The sequence below is a fragment of the Colletotrichum gloeosporioides genome (genome assembly GCF_011800055.1).
Source record: "Colletotrichum gloeosporioides strain Lc1 chromosome Unknown consensus_24, whole genome shotgun sequence".
Taxonomy (NCBI): Eukaryota; Fungi; Ascomycota; class Sordariomycetes; order Glomerellales; family Glomerellaceae; genus Colletotrichum; species Colletotrichum gloeosporioides.
In genome coordinates, this window is record NW_025544669.1 from 210,243 (window position 1) to 227,716 (window position 17,474).

Here is a 17,474-nt window from a genome sequence, read left to right on the forward strand (position 1 = left end):
AGTCGAAACCACCTCCCCACTCCGACCATCATCCACCATCAATCCTTCGGCCCAACCCCAAACTCCCCCGTCTCATACAAACTCCCCACCGTCGCCCCGCGGTTCTCAGCAACCAGACCCATCAGCTGCTGTCCCACGTCCTTGATCTCGTTGTACTCCCGCAGCAGCTTGACGTGGCGCGCCACCACCGCCGAAGCCTCCTCGAACTCCCTGCTCACGCGACGTCAGTCCAGCGCAATCAACGAATAAACTCCAGGGTATCCAGGAAAGAGCATCATAGGGAGAGAATGTGTGAAACTTACTTGTCCTTCTTCGCCGCAACGTCATCAGCCTCTCGGCCAGGAGGAGGGGCAGGCTCGCCAGCTTGACGCGTGCCCACATCTTCCCTCCCGGAGTGCGTGGTCATCGTCTCCTGGGCTTTTGGATTGACTCGATCGTCATGACTTTCATCACCGGGTTTTTTTGGTGTCTGTGGCGCGGACGAAGCCATCTTATCGACTCTTGAGCTGCGTCGTGGGGTCTTTGATATGGGAATCGCAGGCACGGTCCCACCTTCTGAGCATTGAAGGACCTGCCAATATTGCACCTGCCAGCGAACGAGCACAGGCGCACAGCTCCCCGATTGCATCAAAAGAAAACAACAAACATGGCCTGCGGCGAGATTACAAATGCATCAACCATTAACCAAAAAGTAAAGTCCACAAACGGAGCTCACAAGTTTAAAAGACGACCAAGCCTAGAACTGGAGAAAGGCAAAAACAATGGACGAACAGGGAATCGAACCCTGGACCACTCACATGCTAAGCGAGTATTATACCACTAAACCATTCGCCCGTTGTTGAAACAAATTGTCCTTTAGTACGCTATGAAGCGCGAACGTACGGCTCGCCGCCTTCCTAGCGACCGCGCCTCGAACCAGCAACACGTGCCCGGTGACATATCTTCTCCGCAGACTTTCACATGAATCTCCATTGTCTCGCAGATTCTCAGACGTAGTAGATCCAGTGCTCTAGTCTGGGTTCTGCGACGTCGTACCTTCACCTCGGCAGCACTCGAAACCCCAATCCGCCCTCAAGGTACGCAATCCCACCGCCATCTAACGACAAAGAGCCCGCATCCCAGCAGACACCATCTTAGGGCGCGGGTAGGGCACACGAGCACACGCGTCTCCTCGCGATGGCCGACACGTCTTGCCGTTGGCGGCGGGGCACGGTAAACACGAAGCGGACGTCATCGCCCACTCGTGAACCATCATTCACTCGCATGGCTTCTTCACCATGATTGTAATGAATCAATTACTTCTATGCAAGCACAAGACGCCTCGCCAGGTTGTTTCCTCCCAAATTCCGTGGTATACTATCTCTTTCTTTTGATCATGATCTCTTTCCCGTCCATTCCTCAATCGCCTCATCTGGACTACAGCTTGTTCCGTGGGAAAATACACATGGAAGGCCGAGGAGATCCCACACATACCACACACCTTGCTCAAAGGACAGGAAGAGAAACGGTTTACATGTGTGGGCGGAAGGCAAATGTGGAAAAGGTTGTTCTTGTTTGTACCATAAAAATCAATTCCCATTGCCCATTTTGATTCGCAGAACACCCGCACACCTTTTGTGGACATGAATCATCTTGATTGATTTCTCTTGTGACTTATTGCGAGAAAAATGTAGGGGGAACGGGTTTCCTGTTACGAGACCGCCTCGGGGATGAACACGAAACAAATGTCCTCCCCATAGCGAGTCCCTCGGAAACCCCAGAGACTCACCACAAGTCAATTTTTTCCCCTCCCCCCAATGAAGTAGTGCGTTGATGTGTGTTTTTCCCCCGCCGCTCCAGTATGACCAGCCCATTGTGCCATCAGCAAAATGAAGAATTTCCCTTGAACCGCCACGCCATCTATGAGGAAGCACGAGGAAGAGGACAGAAATGCGCGAGCAAAACTCCCTCCGTAGATCGTCAAATGTGGTATCGTGACCGCCGCCGGGTGCTAGGATGCAAGAGGGAACGAGGATTAACCCCCGAGCTTCCCGGAGCACGTCAGCAGAAGCAGCTTGAGACGCTCGTCGTCAGACCCGAGAGGGAAGTTTCGAAGCGGCCACGTTTAGTAGCCGAAGGCCTCGAGGGCCTGCGCCGTCTTCTGGTCGACCTTGGCGTTCTTCTTGGCGTCGGTGATCTGGCGCTGAGCGACCTTCTTGCGCTCGTAGTAAGCGGCACCCTTGGCCTTGCGGCGCTCCTCAAGTCTGTGGCGGTGTTAGTTGAACGATCGAAAATTGGTGTCGAAAAGAAACCCACCTGGCAACGACGTCCTGGTACTTCCAGCCGACCTCGTGGGAGAGGCGACCGACGGTGCAGAACTTGCGGCCGGGCTGCAATCTGAGGACGCGGAGGGCCTGGGGGACAACCATCTTCTTCTGCTTGTCGTAGGGGGGAGGGACACCCTCGAAGACCTTGAGGCGCTCCATGGCGGCAGCACCACGGGCGGTCTTGTGGGGAATCATGCCGCGGACGGTCTTGTAGAAGATTCTCGACGGGGCGCGGAAGTGGAAGGGACCTAGACGGGGGGTCAGACTGCGATCGAGCGGGGGGTTGTCTGCAATCGGAGGGGTAGAGGCTTACCACCGCGAGTCGGGTTGTAACGGGTCATCTTGCGGAGGTAGGCGTGGTACTTGACTGTAGGCATCTGATCAGTATGTTGCGTGGAGGTGAGCCGACGTCCACTGCAGTCTTGGTTTCTCGTGCCTGGACTAGTATTGTCCTTCTTCTAATGATCTTTGACTGAGTGCGACGCGGGGAATGGGATTCGACATACGCTTGGCACGGAAGAACTCGCCAGAGATGTTGAGGGCCTCGCAGCGGACGACAACGACCTTCTGGCCGTTGAGGAGCTGCTTGGCAACGATAGAGGCGAGACGACCAAGGAGATGGCCCTTGCCGTCAACGACGACCTGTTGGCGTTCGAGTTAGCGATCTGCAACCGGGCGTCATGTTCGTGTGCGTGTGTCGGCGGGACATGAAGGTTCTCTCGATTGAAGCGGCAACCTCCATGTCGAGCAGCCGCGGCGACAGCGACAGCAAACACCGTCCACCTCTCCTGCGACCGTGCCGTCGCGCATTCTTGTGCCCTCCTCTTGCTGTGGCGTCCGCCCACACAAATCACATCTCGAGAACCCTCAGATCGGCGACCACCAAATCCCCCTCGCGAAACCTCGAAATGTCGAATGGAACACAATGGACGGGAGGAGACTCACCACCGGCTCGAAAGAGGACATCGTTCCTGTTCCTTTTGTGCTGAAAATGAAGGGAAGGGACGAAGGTGAACTGCAAACCTCTGGGCGGTTAGAGATTTGTCGCTGGCTGGGTGCTGCCGTTGGGGTTAGTAGGATGTCGGATGGTAAGTTTGGGAAGAGGTCGTCGCGACAATCTTGAATTCGGGAGCTGGGCGGAGAAATTTGGCACACACAGGTCACTGCTCGCACACAAAATTGCAGAAAGAAAGCCCCCGTGCCGCCTGCTGTGAGTGCACCGGGTGGAACCGCCCTAGCCGCATTGGGCAAGGCGGGCTGGACGGCAAGCGAGGGTTGGATTCGCGCCTGAGGCAGGTTAGGGCAACGAGACCTACCAAAAGCACACCGACGCCCCGACCGAACAGCGGAGGGGATGCTCACCTCGGTGTGGACTGCCCGGACCCGACACTGAGGCGGGGCACCGTTCTGGACTGGACCTGGCCTTGACTCCCCCCGATCGACACAACCTGGAGGAATCCATACCAAACCGTCGACCGACGACCGTTGCTGAATAAGCCGACGTCAAGTCCACAAGCGCCCGACCAGGATGTCCCCTTGACTGCCCATGATGTTCACGTCACGCTGCAGCCCTGCTTGGACGACACGCCTGCGATACAAGATTCAGGGCCGCATCCAATCCACATCACCATCATGTGCGCCATCGCTAGAGTGAAGATCCCAGAAAAACCTTGGGCCATTTTGCCATTCCTGTCTACTACGGCGCCAGTAATGCGCCTCGCCAACCCGGTTGAGGCAACCGTGATAACTTACGGGTGACGAACTTCGTATCGTACCAAACACAAGCCTCCCTGAACGTGCTGACCGCCTGTCTACGCGGCTCTAGATGCAATTCTCGCTGAAAGATGCAGAAAACCGAAGAAAACCTCCCATGCGTCTCGCAATCAATCCCAAATTCTTCTTAGTAGTACCATCTTGTCCAAGACACCATGGGCCTGTACAGTGCCGGGTATCTTGTGAACGTATCAACGTATCTTAGCGCAGTCTAGAGTCTAGACGCTTCAAAACATCCTGAACGTGCTGGACCAGAGCTTTCCTCTTCGCCCTGGCCTCCTGGTCTCCTTCCGTCTCGACCTCGTCGAGCTTCAGCAGAACGTGCTGCATCGTCGTCTCGGAAAGCTTGCGGTGTTCGTCCTCACGCTTCTTGGGGTCCGTCGGCGGTGCCGCAATGAACTTGTCGCAGAGCGGGAGCAGCTCCGTCTCAAAGTGCGACGCAATGGCATCCAGCTTGGCGTGGGGTCCATTGGCCTGTCTGATGGGCGTGGGCGACCTGCCAGCGTCGGTGCCCGGGACGCCGAGATTTGATGCGCTATCGCGAGGGCTGGTATGGTTGCTGCTTCGGCCGCCCTTCTTCGACTTGCGGCCCTTTTTGCCCTTGCGGCGCTTCTTGCCGTCGTCGGTGCCCGCGGCGCTGCCGACAGTGCTGCCACCGTCGCCAGCCACCACAACCATCTCCTCGTCCGAGTCGTCGCTGCTCTCGGGCTCGAGGTCGCCGTCGGGGAGCACAACCATGACCTCGCTGTTGTTCTTGACACCGTAGTCCCGCACCGGCGCGGCGGCATCCTTCAGCTGGCGGCCCTTGTAGAGCAGCTTGACCTTGCGCCCGCGGCGCTCCGACAGCTCCAACAAGACGCTGACGCGGTCTCGCACATCGCGAACGCGAAGCTTGCCGTCGCCAATGGTGTAGGCGGGGAAGTGGGTGGGGTAGGTGACGCCCTTGTTCTTGATGAGCAGCACGTCGTCCTCGGGGACGGGGGCGCTGGTCCTTCTCGGGTTGTGGGCATACGATCTCGTGGGGACGGAGCTGCCGAGGGAGGAAGACTGGAGGTCCTCGGTGGTGATGTAGCTAAAGTCCTCGTCGGTGACGTCGGGGACACCGCTCATGGTAGAGGTGTAGGGAGATATCTGCTCCCGATTCGTGGACCAGCCGTATCTAGACATGGTGAAGGGCACGGCAAGCAGGATGCAGCCAATGGTGCTGTAGAGGATGAGGTTCGGGTCGACACCGGTTTTATCGGAGAGGAAGTCGGAATAGTCAGCGATGAGGGCGGCTAGGCTGGCGATGGATTTGTCGAGATAGAGCTGGAGGGAGGTGGGCAGCAATGCTGTGATGTTGGACAGGGCACCAGAAGATGCCAGAAGAGGCTGACTGGAAGCCACCTTGGCGGGAGTAGGCGGTCCTTAAAGCTAAGGACGCAGTCTAGGAAAAGAAGGAAAGTGGAGGAGGGGTGGAGGGGGGGAAGTGAGGCTGGAGAGGAGGACCGGACGGCGACAGCGATTCTCCGGACGACGACGGTGGATGATCGTGGTGTCGTGGGGTATTGCCTCGTCTGGGACTGGGATTTTCCGACTCGCGGGGTTGGCAGATCAGGCCGTTCTGCAGCAGGCAAAGCAGCGCAGGCAATCTTGGGCCAGGTAAGGTAGTGTAGGTAGTCGATGCAGGACGCCGAGCAGTGGGGTAAGACAGGCAGTCGTGCGTATGTATCCGTAGTCAAGGTAAGGTAGGGTGGTCGTGAGGGTGTTGCTACCGGCGGACTGGCGTGGGCGATCACCAGCCTGGGTCAAGGATCCGGGAGGAGAGCGTGGTGAGGTGAGGCTGTTGGAGGAGAGGACTGGAAAAGAAGCCCAGCGAAGGGGGTGTCAGCTTTGGTGAGCAGCGTGAGCAGCAGCGCAGCGCAGTGCAGAGCAGCAACGAAGAAAGAAACGAGCGACGAGACGACGACAGAGACGGGCAACGAGTGGTGGGCAGGGGTTGGTTGGTTGGCTGGCTGGGTGAGGTGTGGTGGGCAGAGCTGGCAACTGACGGCGCGGCCCTATGGGATGACGGCAGACTCAGCAGCCAAAGAGACGGTGGTGCGTGAATGTGTCAAAGTATTGGGTGTGTCCAATCCAATGCAGCAGTGTGGAGGAGGTTCTGGAAAACCGGGAAGTGCAGCGAATGACGGGGATGCGGAGGGAGGAGCCGTGATCATTGGCCGGGCCGATGGCAACGGCGTCTTTGGAGCGGACACGCGTGAGGCGATTCGGGCGAGCAACCTGGGACGTACCTGGACGGCGCGGCGATGGGTCGGCGGGGAGATGCCCGGAGCACACGAGTAGCGCAGGCGTGTGGGTGGAGGGGCGGTGGCGGCGGTGGTGATGTTGTCGTTTGTTTGCTTCGAGTGATGCGTGTTCGCGATGGCGTCGTCTAGAGCGGCAGAGGACGAATTTCCAAAAGATTTTCGGATGAGTTGCGGAAGGAAAGGCAAGGTGGCAGGTGGCACGAGCTGGTGGTGGTGGCAAATGGGGACAAGCTGGCAGCAAGCTCTCCCCTGATACTGGAGCTGCCCTGCTGTAATCTTGGGTGCGCCGCAAGTACCGGCTGCCTTACCTCATCTCAGGATTAGGCGAACAACCGAAGCGGCTGAGCCTCGGGGCCTGCCACCTCGGATTTTGGACAGGGATCTTGCATCGCGAAAAGCCCGACCCGCTCAGAGGCAGACAGATTCACCAGGACGGCTGTGTATGGATGGATGCCCAAGGATGCGATCGGGCGCTAGACGCGGGTAAGATGTGCGTGATGAGATAGATCTATCCGAGTGTCTTTCACTTGGTCCAACAGCCTCAGACGAGAGGTCCCTGAATCCCAGTCCCTAAAAGTTCTAAAAGTCCCTGAAAGTCCCTGGACGAAGCAGACGGGAGCAAAGACCACCGGCACTTGGACCAGGATGACGATGATAAGGACACTTGCTTTCTTATCTTATCCTTATCGTCTGGCTTCTGCTCTGTTCTCTGATCTTTCCATGCCAGTAATTCGCCCTCATGACCTCACCAGCGCCAGGAGTTGGTTGCTGACAGATCACAAGGCACGGCAACTCGCAATTAGGTTCTCACCATTGCGAAATTCAACCAACGCCTTTGGCTGTACGTAATTGGACGCTTCTCTTGATAGGTGTGTTCCTGCGGCACACATTAGAAATTCCATGATGGATGATGGAATTAAACAATGACAAACCCAACTCAGCCACGGCAACACAACTGTGATTCATGTTAGTAGAGCGTCCCCTGCCTGTGACATCTCCCCGACCGCCCATAAATCGGGACCCCGAGAATCCGCAATTCTGCCGCGGGGAACTAGAAAATCACACCTCCCACTACCTCGCTGCCCGCTGCCTCGAACCGCGGCCGTGGTGCATTTCCAATCCCCATTCCCGATTGCATCATCCACTCACTCCCTCCGACCACCCCGACCTCGCAAAACTCCCCCAGCGCCTGTTCACTCTGCAGTAGCCTGCCTCTGTCTCCCTCACTGTCCTGTAACCCGCCTTCCCGCTGTACATCCCCCTCCACCCTTCCCACAGCACCCGTCCAAGTACCTGACTCCCCGGTGCCTGACAAATAAACCCACCGGCCCCGGCTCTTCCAATCCCGTATCCGTACATTTATAACATCACCAATAGCCCTCCCCCCCTTCCCGTCGCAAAACCAACCACCAAATGTCCTTCATCCTCCGCCGCCTCTTCTCCTCAACCCCAAACGTAGCAAACATGGCCGTCACCAAGCAACAGGTCCAGTCCATCATCGACGAGAACAAGGTTGTCGTCTTCTCAAAGTCCTACTGCCCCTACTGCCGCCAGACAAAGTCCACCCTCGACGAGCTCAACGCCGACTACAAGGTCGTCGAGCTGGACCTCCTTCGTATGTTTGCCCTCTTTGCCTTGAATCACTACCACCCACCACCGCAGGATAGCTTTACTGACAGATGCAACCCCAGCCGACGGAGGCGAGATCCAGGACGTCCTCGAGCAGATCTCGGGCCAGCGCACCGTCCCCAACAGCTACATCGCCCAGAAGCACGTCGGCGGCAACTCCGACATCCAGGGCCTCCTCAAGGGCAACAAGCTCGAGAACCTGCTCAAGGAGGCCAACGCTCTCAAGGCGTAAGGACTCTCTTCTCGTCCAGTCAAAAAACTTTCTTGTGCGCGACAATGCGATAGAAGTAGTCACCGGCAGAAGGCTGACGGGCGCGCATGGCACAAAAGGTCGTCCACGTCCAGGCTGTAGCTGAGATTCTGAGAGTTGTGTAACAAAGTGTGGGTGAGGGGGACGAGTTGCAGAGATACCAATCATGCGGAGGACCCGTCACGATAGAAGGGGGACCTAGTGTTTCTAGACCTTCAGAGAATATCATAAACTAGTGTATACACAAGCATCTTGCTCTTTTCGTGACAGTACAGTTCATATGCGTTGTCTACGAGTCGGGATCTTTATATCGCTACATTGCTCTTTACATGTTTTACACAACCTGCGCGGCAACGGTGCCGACAGGTCTCTCGACAAACTCCATCACGCCGTCGATGATGCTTGTCCGTGCCGGTTCCGAGGCCACCTTCTTGCCGGCCAGCCAGTTGAGCCACAGCAGCCTCGACACGCGCTCGTCCTGCACCTTGCCGCAGCTCTGGCGCCCGAAGCTCCTGCCGTCGTCGTAGATAACCTCAAGCGCGCCCTTCTCGTCGCGGCACAGCAGCAGCTCCTTGGACTTGGGCACCTTGCCGCGGCTAAACAGCCTCTTAAAGTCCCGCATCGCCTCGCCGAACGCCTCGTCGCCGTATGCCTCCTTGTCCGCTGCCGACCTGTGGGTGATCGCCCTCACGAAGCCATCGCGCAGATGGGGAAAATCGGTGTCGCGGACGGGCACGATGCGGAACACGCTGCGGCACCCGACCTCCTGCAGCAGGGCCGTCCACGTCTCCTCGCCCTCCGCGGGGTCCAGCAGCTTCTCCTTCAGTGTGTCGCGCTCAGAGGGCACCAGCGTCGTCGCGATCGGGTTGATCTTCTTGGTAAGGTAGTGCTGCAGCTTCGCGACGTCCTGCGTGGCGACGTAGTACCCGACCATGTAGACCTGGATGCTCAGGAAGCTGACGGTGCGGATGCCGAGGCCAACGAGAGTGTACTCGACGCCGTCGCTGTCCTGGACGGAGGCGGCGATCGGGGCCTGCGCGGCGGCTTCCGGGTCGCGGGACGAGGCTGAGTGCTTGGAGGAGAGCTCGATGGTGCGGGGGAAGCTGGGGACGGTCTTGTTGCCGGTGGGCACGAGCTCCTTGCCCTCGTCGTCGTGGATGACGACCTTGCGCTTGCTTCCCGCCTCGGTCGTGAAGGTCTCGCTCGGCACCGACGAGTCCAGCTGGTAGCCGGTGCGGTGGTCGGCGCTGGCGTCAGAGCTCCCGTCGCCGCCTGCGCCCGCGGCCTTGCGCTTCTTCTCTGCGGCGAGCGCCTTGCGGAGCTTGTTGGCCGTGTAGACGAAGGAGATGATGCCTGCAATTGCGCCGGCGGCGAGGAAGTATGTGCGGTCGCGATCGTAGCTGGTGCGGGCTTCGCTGAGCTGGTTGATGTTGTACTTCTCGGTGGGCTGGTGGACGAACGACCGCTGGCGGATAAAGGTCCGGCGGGGTGTTACTGTTCGGACGGGCTGCAGACGACCCTTGGGCAGAGCCCGCAGGACTCGTGGGCGGAACATTGGGGGTGCTTGTCGGGGAGAATATCGTCGAAGGAGGATGGACGTGGCTGGGTGGTGGGTGGGCTGATGGCAGCGTCAAGGTTGTTCGGATGGATCTGTCGACGGGAGGCTCGGGCGGGCGGGTTGGCGCAGACGGGTGCTGTTAGATCGATTTCGGTGCCGACGGGGCAGGGCGACTCATGGTCCAGTCATGTGGGATCTTTGAGCGTGTTGTTCCTGCGCAGCACAGACTGGTGAGCTCGCAGTGTCAGGTAGGAGGAGGAGCAGGAGGAGGATGGAAGTCTGATCGTGACGCTTGTAATCGGCAGATGCTAGTCCAGGTTATGCAAATGGCAATTGCCAATTGGAGCTTTGGGGCCTGTCAGCCAATGGAGTGGGCCGATTGGCAGCTGCACGGAGGGGCGCGGGGCTGCCGAATGACGTCTCAACCGTCACGTGGACGGGAATCTCCGCTGGACAATGGTCTGTGCGGCGGTACGTACTTGATGCGATCTCAGATTCCTTGAACAGCCCCCAATTTAGAGCTCACCCAGGGGCCAGGAGACCATCCATTCAGAAGAGCCGCGACGGCTTATGAGACTGTCATCCTCAATTGCATTGCTGATTCGATGCGGTTTCTCATGGGACTAGCAGGTATGCATTCGACTGTGGTCCGTGCTTGCGGCGAAAAGCGGGAGGAACTGCTTAACGTTGGATCCAAGGATGCGATGCCGACAGCAATGCTGATGCTGCGGCCTTGACATCTGCGCCCCTCTAACGGTCTTGCTGCGTTTGGTGCATTTGAGGGCTGGAACAGTTGTTCATCATGCGATTTTTAGTGTGATGCATGCCGAGTAAGGGAAGCGGCCTCGATAGTTGACATCGATGCTGGAAGACAGCTGCTTAAACCGGTTTGTGGCGAGGAGAGCACAGAGGAGCAGGCATGTCTGTGATGCTTAGGTCGGTGAGATAAAGTTACCACAGAGGATGCCGACTGGACAGGACTACTGCTATTCGTGACCGTCTAAGCGCCCACGCGTGATGGCGTCCAGCCCCCGCGCCTGGCTGTGTGCTATTCTTAAACATAGACTTTGCTTTGCTTTTTTCTCTTTTTGCCCAACTCAATCGGCTGGTCTGTACTGTAATCTCGTGTTGTTGAACCTCGGAAGCCCGGGAGGAGGCTCACTGACCATCCACCTACGTAAGGCGAAGTGGCAGCCTGCCCGTCAAGCTGGGAGGGTTTGGGAAAAACACGATGTCTGCTTTAACATTCGAGCAAGGGTCACCGCCGAGGATGAGAGGCTGCGACTCGTCGACATACCGAAGACGCGAACCGCTGTTCATAAGCTCCGACCTCCGACCTCCGACATCGAGCTGGCATGGCGGGATATGCCGTCCGTCGAATCATAAATCACGGTTCGAAATGGCGTTTGACAAGTTCGCCCAGCGTTGTAGAATCGCCTGAAAGTGTCATTGGATGTGAAGAGTAGTCGAGCATGGATGATCCAGGATGAATAGATGGGAATCGGTATCAGGTGTAGGGCGAGCCACCATCGGCCGCAAATTGGTCAACCCTGGAACGATGATACGAGAGGAAACTAAGGGAACTGCCCGAAATGCGGTTTTGGAAAAGGGGACAACGAAACAGAACTGCTGGCCCTGTCTAACCCGTCCTGGGGCGGTCCGCATAGTAGTCAGCATCCGAGGCCCTGACATCCCGTCTCGACGGTCTCGTAAGGCAGGAAGGACATCATGAGATTGTCACCGGACTTGTCAATGGGAAGACGCCAAGAGTCTGTGCCTTTGGGCAAATGAAGGCGAGTTTGTGTGTGAGTGGCCTGAAGCAGTTGACGGAGAAGCGTCCAAGCGTTTGGCAAGCAAGCACCTTCAAGTCGGAGGACGGAGAGCGGGTATCAAACGCACCCTTCGTCTCCGAGGGGCGAAGCATGCCTTTTGTCTTTTTTCTTCTCATTCCCTTTGCTGATGGAAATGATTAGACGGTCCCTCGATCCAAACAAGGTTGGGCTGGCCCGTATTCCGTGGGAGGACAATGTGTTGTCTCTGGGTAGACCCTGTTGTGTGCTGGTAAGACACGGGCCGGGAAATGTTCTCTGCTTTCTTTTTATGAGGCCATTTGTGAGGTGGCAGGCAGGAGGGATAGATGTTCAGCATCGTCATCGCTGGCCCTCAGCCGCCTCGCCCTCGAACTTGGCATCTCATCTCGATTAGAATTCACAATTCACATGCCTTGCAAAGCGGAATGCTGACGTCTAATATTGGACAGCCCGTAACTTTGATGAAAGGGACCCGCGAAACATTCTAGAGAGGTGGTCGCCTTTCCCGGATGAGAGGTAGCGTCAGGTACAGCAACGCCTCGTTCTGGCGGTGGAGTTGGGCTGGAATGTCGAGGTGCAGATTGAGAAAGGGACATTGTCTCTCTGTCAACTCCATGTAGTTGTGTGAAGTATCTTTTTGGCGGCACAGTGGGTAAAAGTACATGAATGGTGCTGGAAGGAGGCTCAAGTTTCGGTTGCCGGCGGCTCTAGGTAGGTAGGTAGGCAAAGGACCCCACTGAACAGCCTCAGGTTCTACGATGACAACCTACCCGGTCGGTAAGGTACCTCAGGAAAGCCTGCCGCAGTAGAGGGAATGGAAGAGGACCATCACCTCCAGCGCAGTGCATGAACATCTCAACAAGGCTGAAAACTGCCCCACGCTCTCTGCCGGGGGAATCGTCTCGTCTCTCGCTCGCCTGGTTTCGGCTCTTGTGTCTGGTCCAGTCGGGACGTTGCTCTGGCTGTTCCCTTGGATTTCGACTGAAGGAGCCTCGTCTCGTCTATGGCCTCTAACACCGTCCCTGCCTGGCTGCTGTCTGCCTTTGAGGCATGTACCTTTTCATGTCAGGCGAGGGGAGGTACCTGCACATTTGCACTGGTGGTGGTGGTAGTGGTGGTAAGAGGGTGCCTGCTTCTCCCTGTCATTGGTGTAGAGCGAGTGCCTGGAGGAGGGTACTTGCTTAAGCGCCGTCTTTCAACCGGGAAGCAGCGAGCACAAGTACTCGCCCCTCGAAAATCTATGCGACGATACTTTCTCCATCTTCCTCCCCGGCATGTACTTCGTCATTCTCGACTCCCAGCACTACGCAGTCAAGTACCTCCCTCATCCCTCGTCGGTACTTGTACCACCCTCGAAGACTCCCACGACAGCGAACCGACGGTACCTCGACATCCATCACAATCCAAACAGCAAAAAGACCCCCATTATCGTTGCATTTCCAGCATTGCGCCTGCCCTCGTCTGCTTTACATCGTCGCGACTGCTGCTCTTCCGTCGAGCTTGTTTGCTCGGACTCCCGTCTGCAGTCTGAAGATCAACATCGCGAAGCCGCGAAGAGCAAAAAGCACCGGCAGCGGGAGGTTGGTCACGCGACGACCCTTTATTACCTATTACCTTCCTCGATACCTGCGCCGAAGTACTGTACCGACCAGTCATTCAGTCACTGGCTACCTACCCACCTATTTACGGCACGCCCTACGTCGAGTCACAGGTGCTGCCTCCTCACGCTGCCCAAAAGGTACCTGATCGATTCCCAACTCCGCCTTTGGCTGTTGCTGCTGCTGCTGCTGTTGCTGTTGCTGTTGCTGTTGCTGGCGTCGTCTCCCCTTCGACTTGCCATCTCAAAGACTGACTGCGGGAAACAAACAGCTTCTTGTCAAAGAGCCAAGCAGTCAACAAGCAACGACGACCCCAAGTCTCCAACTCTCCGCGAACGCGCGACAGCCCGAGTCTCCCTCCAGACGCCGCCTGCCTTTGAGTCAAGCCCCCGTCGAGTTCCAGCGCAAGCCCAGGGGTGTGTCGGGGTGTCTCCTCCTGCCCTCGCTCTCTCCACCGCACCGGCACCAGGCATTGCAGGCCCCCAACCTAACTGCCTTAGCCTCTCTCGCCCCGTCCTCCGTCGTCCTCCGTCGTGTCACAGTCGTCCTTCGCCCTGGAGAGCCTCGACTGCCATCCATCTGCTGGAGGGATCACTGCTGCCGCCCGTTATTGGCTTTTGATGCTGCTTCGTCGCCCAGCGTTGCCGCCGCCGTTGCTTCTATCGTCGTCTACCACCTCAACGACATCTTCTTCTCCGGCCTCTCCCTCCATCGACCTTGTCTCTGCTCTTGTCCCTGACTCTGTCGTCCGCCTCTGCCACCCACACAAAGACGCCTCCGACATTGAGTTCAGAGCCCGTCCACAGCCTCCACATCCACGTTGGGCAACACAGAGACCAGATTACCTACCTTTTCGTCTCCTCTCTGAACCCACCCGTGTCTCTCCCTGACGTACGTCGACCCCAACCCGCCTCGCCTCGTCTCCTCCTACGTCTCGTCACAATTGGCGCTACATCCGTCACACACAACAAAAAACCATACATTTGCCCTGGTTGCCCTCAGCCCGGCACAGCGCTGCAGCACCAAGCAAGCACAGGTACCTCCAACCCCCGTCTTGCTGCTCGTCATCCGCACCAAGAGGTCAAGGTACCTAACCCAACCAACGCGGCCCAGCAGACTACTCCTCCTCCTGCTGCTCCTCATCCCCCGTCCGTCCCTCACCGTCCGGAGCCTCTCCATTACCATTTTCCGTGGGTCAGGCGTCAGCGTCAGCGTCCACCATCGTCCTCGTGGGACTGGTCCGCCTTTACTTTTCAAACGACCTTTTTGGTGACAAATCCTACGATTCCGCGACAAATCGACGACAAACACCACTCATTCCGGCCCCATCATCCGCGCGCTCGTCGACGACCATTATCTCATCGGGGGCTCGACTCCCCGACCTGCCCAAAGCCCGAAAACCCCGCGACTCCCTCGATCGGCCGACCGACCCTTTGCTCGCTCGTCCTTACCCGCCGTCGACGTCTTGCCGCCCATTTCTCCCACGATGAGGCCCGCAGCCCCCTCAATAGAAATCATGGCTGTCCAGTCAGTCACACCGGACTCCCGCTCCTCCTCGTCCACAAACTCCCCCGCCCCTGCCGACAACGAGGAGTCGGATTTCTTCATCGCCGGAAACGACTCGCAATCGTCACTCGGCGTGCCCAACATCGAAGACATGCAGGTTAACGACGATCCGTGTCAGCCCGCCGTCAACCGGTTGCCCAGCGAGATCCTCATCTCCATCTTCGCCAAGCTTAACGGTCCCAGCGATCTCTTCCACTGCATGCTGACGTGCAAGCGATGGGCAAAGAACTCCGTCGATTTACTGTGGCATCGCCCGGCCTGCACAAATTGGAAGAACCATATGTCTATCTGCAGCACGCTTGGAATGACTACGCCCTTCTTCGCCTATCGCGATTTTATCAAGCGCCTCAACTTGGCCGCGAGCCCGCTCGCAGATAGAATCAACGATGGAAGCGTCATCCCTTTGTCTGTCTGCAAACGCGTCGAGCGACTTACGCTCACCAACTGCAGACAGTTGACCGACAACGGCTTGACTCAGCTGGTGCAAGGCAGCGCGTCGTTGCTCGCTCTCGATATTTCCGGGGACAGAAACATTTCCGACGTCTCCATCAGAGCTATTGCAGAGAACTGCCGTAGGTTGCAGGGACTAAATATCTCCGGTTGCACCCAGATCACGAATGACAGCATGATCGTGCTCGCCGAAAGTTGCAAGTTCATCAAGAGGGTACGTTTACTTCCACGTTGACTCACCGAAGCCTGACCCGGCTCTCGTCTGGTACACCACGGTACCGCCTCGCATTTTGGGACTTTTGCTGACACGACTCTCGCTCCAGCTGAAACTCAACGAATGCGCCCAGCTACAGGACGTTGCGATTATGGCCTTTGCGGAACATTGCAAGAACATTCTCGAGATCGACCTCCACCAGTGCTCACAGATTGGAAACGACCCCATTACCGCCCTCATCGCAAACGGGCAGTCCCTCCGCGAACTCCGCCTCGCCGGCTGCGAGCTCATCGACGACAGTGCATTCCTATCCCTGCCACAGAACAAGACTTATGACCACCTTCGCATTTTGGACTTGACCTCATGCTCAAGACTTACCGACCAATCTGTGCAGAAGATTATCGAGGCCGCCCCCCGGTTGCGCAACCTGGTACTCGCCAAGTGCCGCAATATCACCGACGTCGCCGTTAACGCCATTGCGAAGCTCGGCAAAAACCTGCACTACTTGCACCTGGGTCACTGCGGCCACATCACGGACGAAGCCGTCAAGCGTCTCGTCCTGGCATGCAATCGTATACGGTACATTGATCTGGGATGCTGTACACTGTTGACAGATGACTCGGTGATGCGTTTGGCCCAGCTGCCCAAGCTCAAGAGAATCGGTCTCGTCAAATGCAGCAACATCACTGACGAGTCTGTGTTCGCCCTCGCTCGCGCAAACCACCGTCCTCGGGCACGTAGGGATGCCAACGGCAACATTGATGAGTACTATGCTAGCAGCTTAGAGCGCGTCCATCTGAGTTACTGCACAAACCTCACATTAAAAGTTAGCAACCCTTAGTTCCAAAGATTGTACTTGACTAACAAACAATAGAGCATTATCAAGCTGCTCAACTACTGCCCGCGCCTCACGCATCTCAGTTTGACAGGAGTTACTGCCTTCCTCAGGGAAGAGTTTGCAGAGTTTTGCAGACCTCCACCACCTGGTACGTTCCGCTGATGCCGACAGACTGGATATTTGCTGACTGTATTAGAATTCACCGACCACCAGCGCGGCGTCTTCTGCGTGTTCTCCGGCAACGGCGTGCAAAAGTTGCGTGAATACCTTAACACCTCGGCAGAGTACGAGGGCTTGCGCGATTCTCCTGGCCCGCGATTCTCCGGCGGCTTCTTGGTCCGCCGTAACATCGGCGCCCATGCTTCCACTGCTGCAAATGCAGGAACAGTAAACGGTGACGCAGAAGGGGATGATGGCGAGGCCGCGGAAGACGACGAGTTCGAGGGTCTCGACGGCAGCGAAATGGCTGTCGATGGACAGCCACTGCTCGCGCAGAACCTCGTCAACGGTGACGCAGAACAGAACGGCCAGGCTCCGCCGCCCCCGCCAACCCATGTGCCCCCAACTGGAGCAGTGCCAATGTTTGCTCAACCACTTGGCCAGGCCCCGTTGTTGTTCAGCCCTACCAGTCCTAGCTTCCCCCAGTCGGCTCGTTCGCCGACAACAGCGGGTCCTGCGAATCATCCACCACCGTTGGTCGTATCTAGTCACTACTCGCCGACGTCTCCAACAGCGACGGCAGGACCCAGCTTATCAACCGCCACTGCCGTCTCGCCCCAGGGAACGAACCTGGGTTTCCCCGCGTACACCAACAGACGGCCGGCGCCGCTCGGTGCCAGCACTGCGTCAATGGAGGCGTCGATGTTGAGCCCCGCATCGCATCGCAGCCGTCCGGCGAGTGTCATTTCCATGGAAGCGTCAATGCTTGGACCTGCAGACCCAGACTTGGCGGAACCAACCACACCGAGCGCGGTGCAGCATTCTTAAAGCGACATTGACGAATATGGACCTGGACGATGCCAGCTCGAGTTCGCAGGGCAGAGGTTTTGACATGTACAGCATGAGATACGCAACGGCAATTATACCCAGGAGCGCGCGGAAAACACGGAACACACTACTAGACTGGCACAAGGGACGTGTCGAACAGCCTTTTGACCCTTGGTTGGGCTTTTATTTCGGTCCTTGTAGCACTT

General features: G+C 57.4%; 6 protein-coding genes across 6 annotated transcripts; 2 read left to right on the top strand and 4 right to left on the bottom strand.

The window, feature by feature from the left end:
* Nucleotides 1-38: 38 nt before the first annotated feature.
* On the bottom strand, nt 39-406 carry GCG54_00012638 (uncharacterized protein; the record flags this gene model as incomplete). Its single annotated transcript, XM_045412513.1, has 2 exons — nt 39-210; nt 303-406. 2 exons carry the CDS (start codon nt 404-406, stop codon nt 39-41), a joined length of 276 nt encoding a protein of 91 aa, XP_045267218.1.
* Nucleotides 407-2,104: 1,698 nt separating this feature from the next.
* On the bottom strand, nt 2,105-3,272 carry GCG54_00012639 (60S ribosomal protein L16; the record flags this gene model as incomplete). Its single annotated transcript, XM_045412514.1, has 5 exons — nt 2,105-2,243; nt 2,296-2,554; nt 2,620-2,742; nt 2,813-2,948; nt 3,252-3,272. 5 exons carry the CDS (start codon nt 3,270-3,272, stop codon nt 2,105-2,107), a joined length of 678 nt encoding a protein of 225 aa, XP_045267219.1.
* A 1,008-nt stretch (nt 3,273-4,280) lies between these two features.
* On the bottom strand, nt 4,281-7,181 carry GCG54_00012640 (uncharacterized protein; the record flags this gene model as incomplete). Its single annotated transcript, XM_045412515.1, has 2 exons — nt 4,281-5,387; nt 7,179-7,181. The coding sequence occupies 2 exons, from the start codon at nt 7,179-7,181 to the stop codon at nt 4,281-4,283; spliced, it is 1,110 nt and encodes a 369-aa protein (XP_045267220.1).
* Nucleotides 7,182-7,744: 563 nt separating this feature from the next.
* Nucleotides 7,745-8,228, top strand: GCG54_00012641 (Glutaredoxin-2; the record flags this gene model as incomplete). Its single annotated transcript, XM_045412516.1, has 2 exons — nt 7,745-7,982; nt 8,059-8,228. Coding segments are annotated over 2 exons (408 nt in total), but the record flags the coding sequence as incomplete, so codon positions are not given.
* A 352-nt stretch (nt 8,229-8,580) lies between these two features.
* On the bottom strand, nt 8,581-9,801 carry GCG54_00012642 (Altered inheritance of mitochondria protein 18; the record flags this gene model as incomplete). The annotated part of the gene is made up of 1 exon (XM_045412517.1): nt 8,581-9,801. The coding sequence occupies one exon, from the start codon at nt 9,799-9,801 to the stop codon at nt 8,581-8,583; it is 1,221 nt and encodes a 406-aa protein (XP_045267222.1).
* A 4,898-nt stretch (nt 9,802-14,699) lies between these two features.
* GCG54_00012643 (SCF E3 ubiquitin ligase complex F-box protein grrA) lies at nt 14,700-17,268 on the top strand (the record flags this gene model as incomplete). The annotated part of the gene is made up of 4 exons (XM_045412518.1): nt 14,700-15,443; nt 15,553-16,269; nt 16,318-16,429; nt 16,478-17,268. The coding sequence occupies 4 exons, from the start codon at nt 14,700-14,702 to the stop codon at nt 17,266-17,268; spliced, it is 2,364 nt and encodes a 787-aa protein (XP_045267223.1).
* Nucleotides 17,269-17,474: the final 206 nt, after the last annotated feature.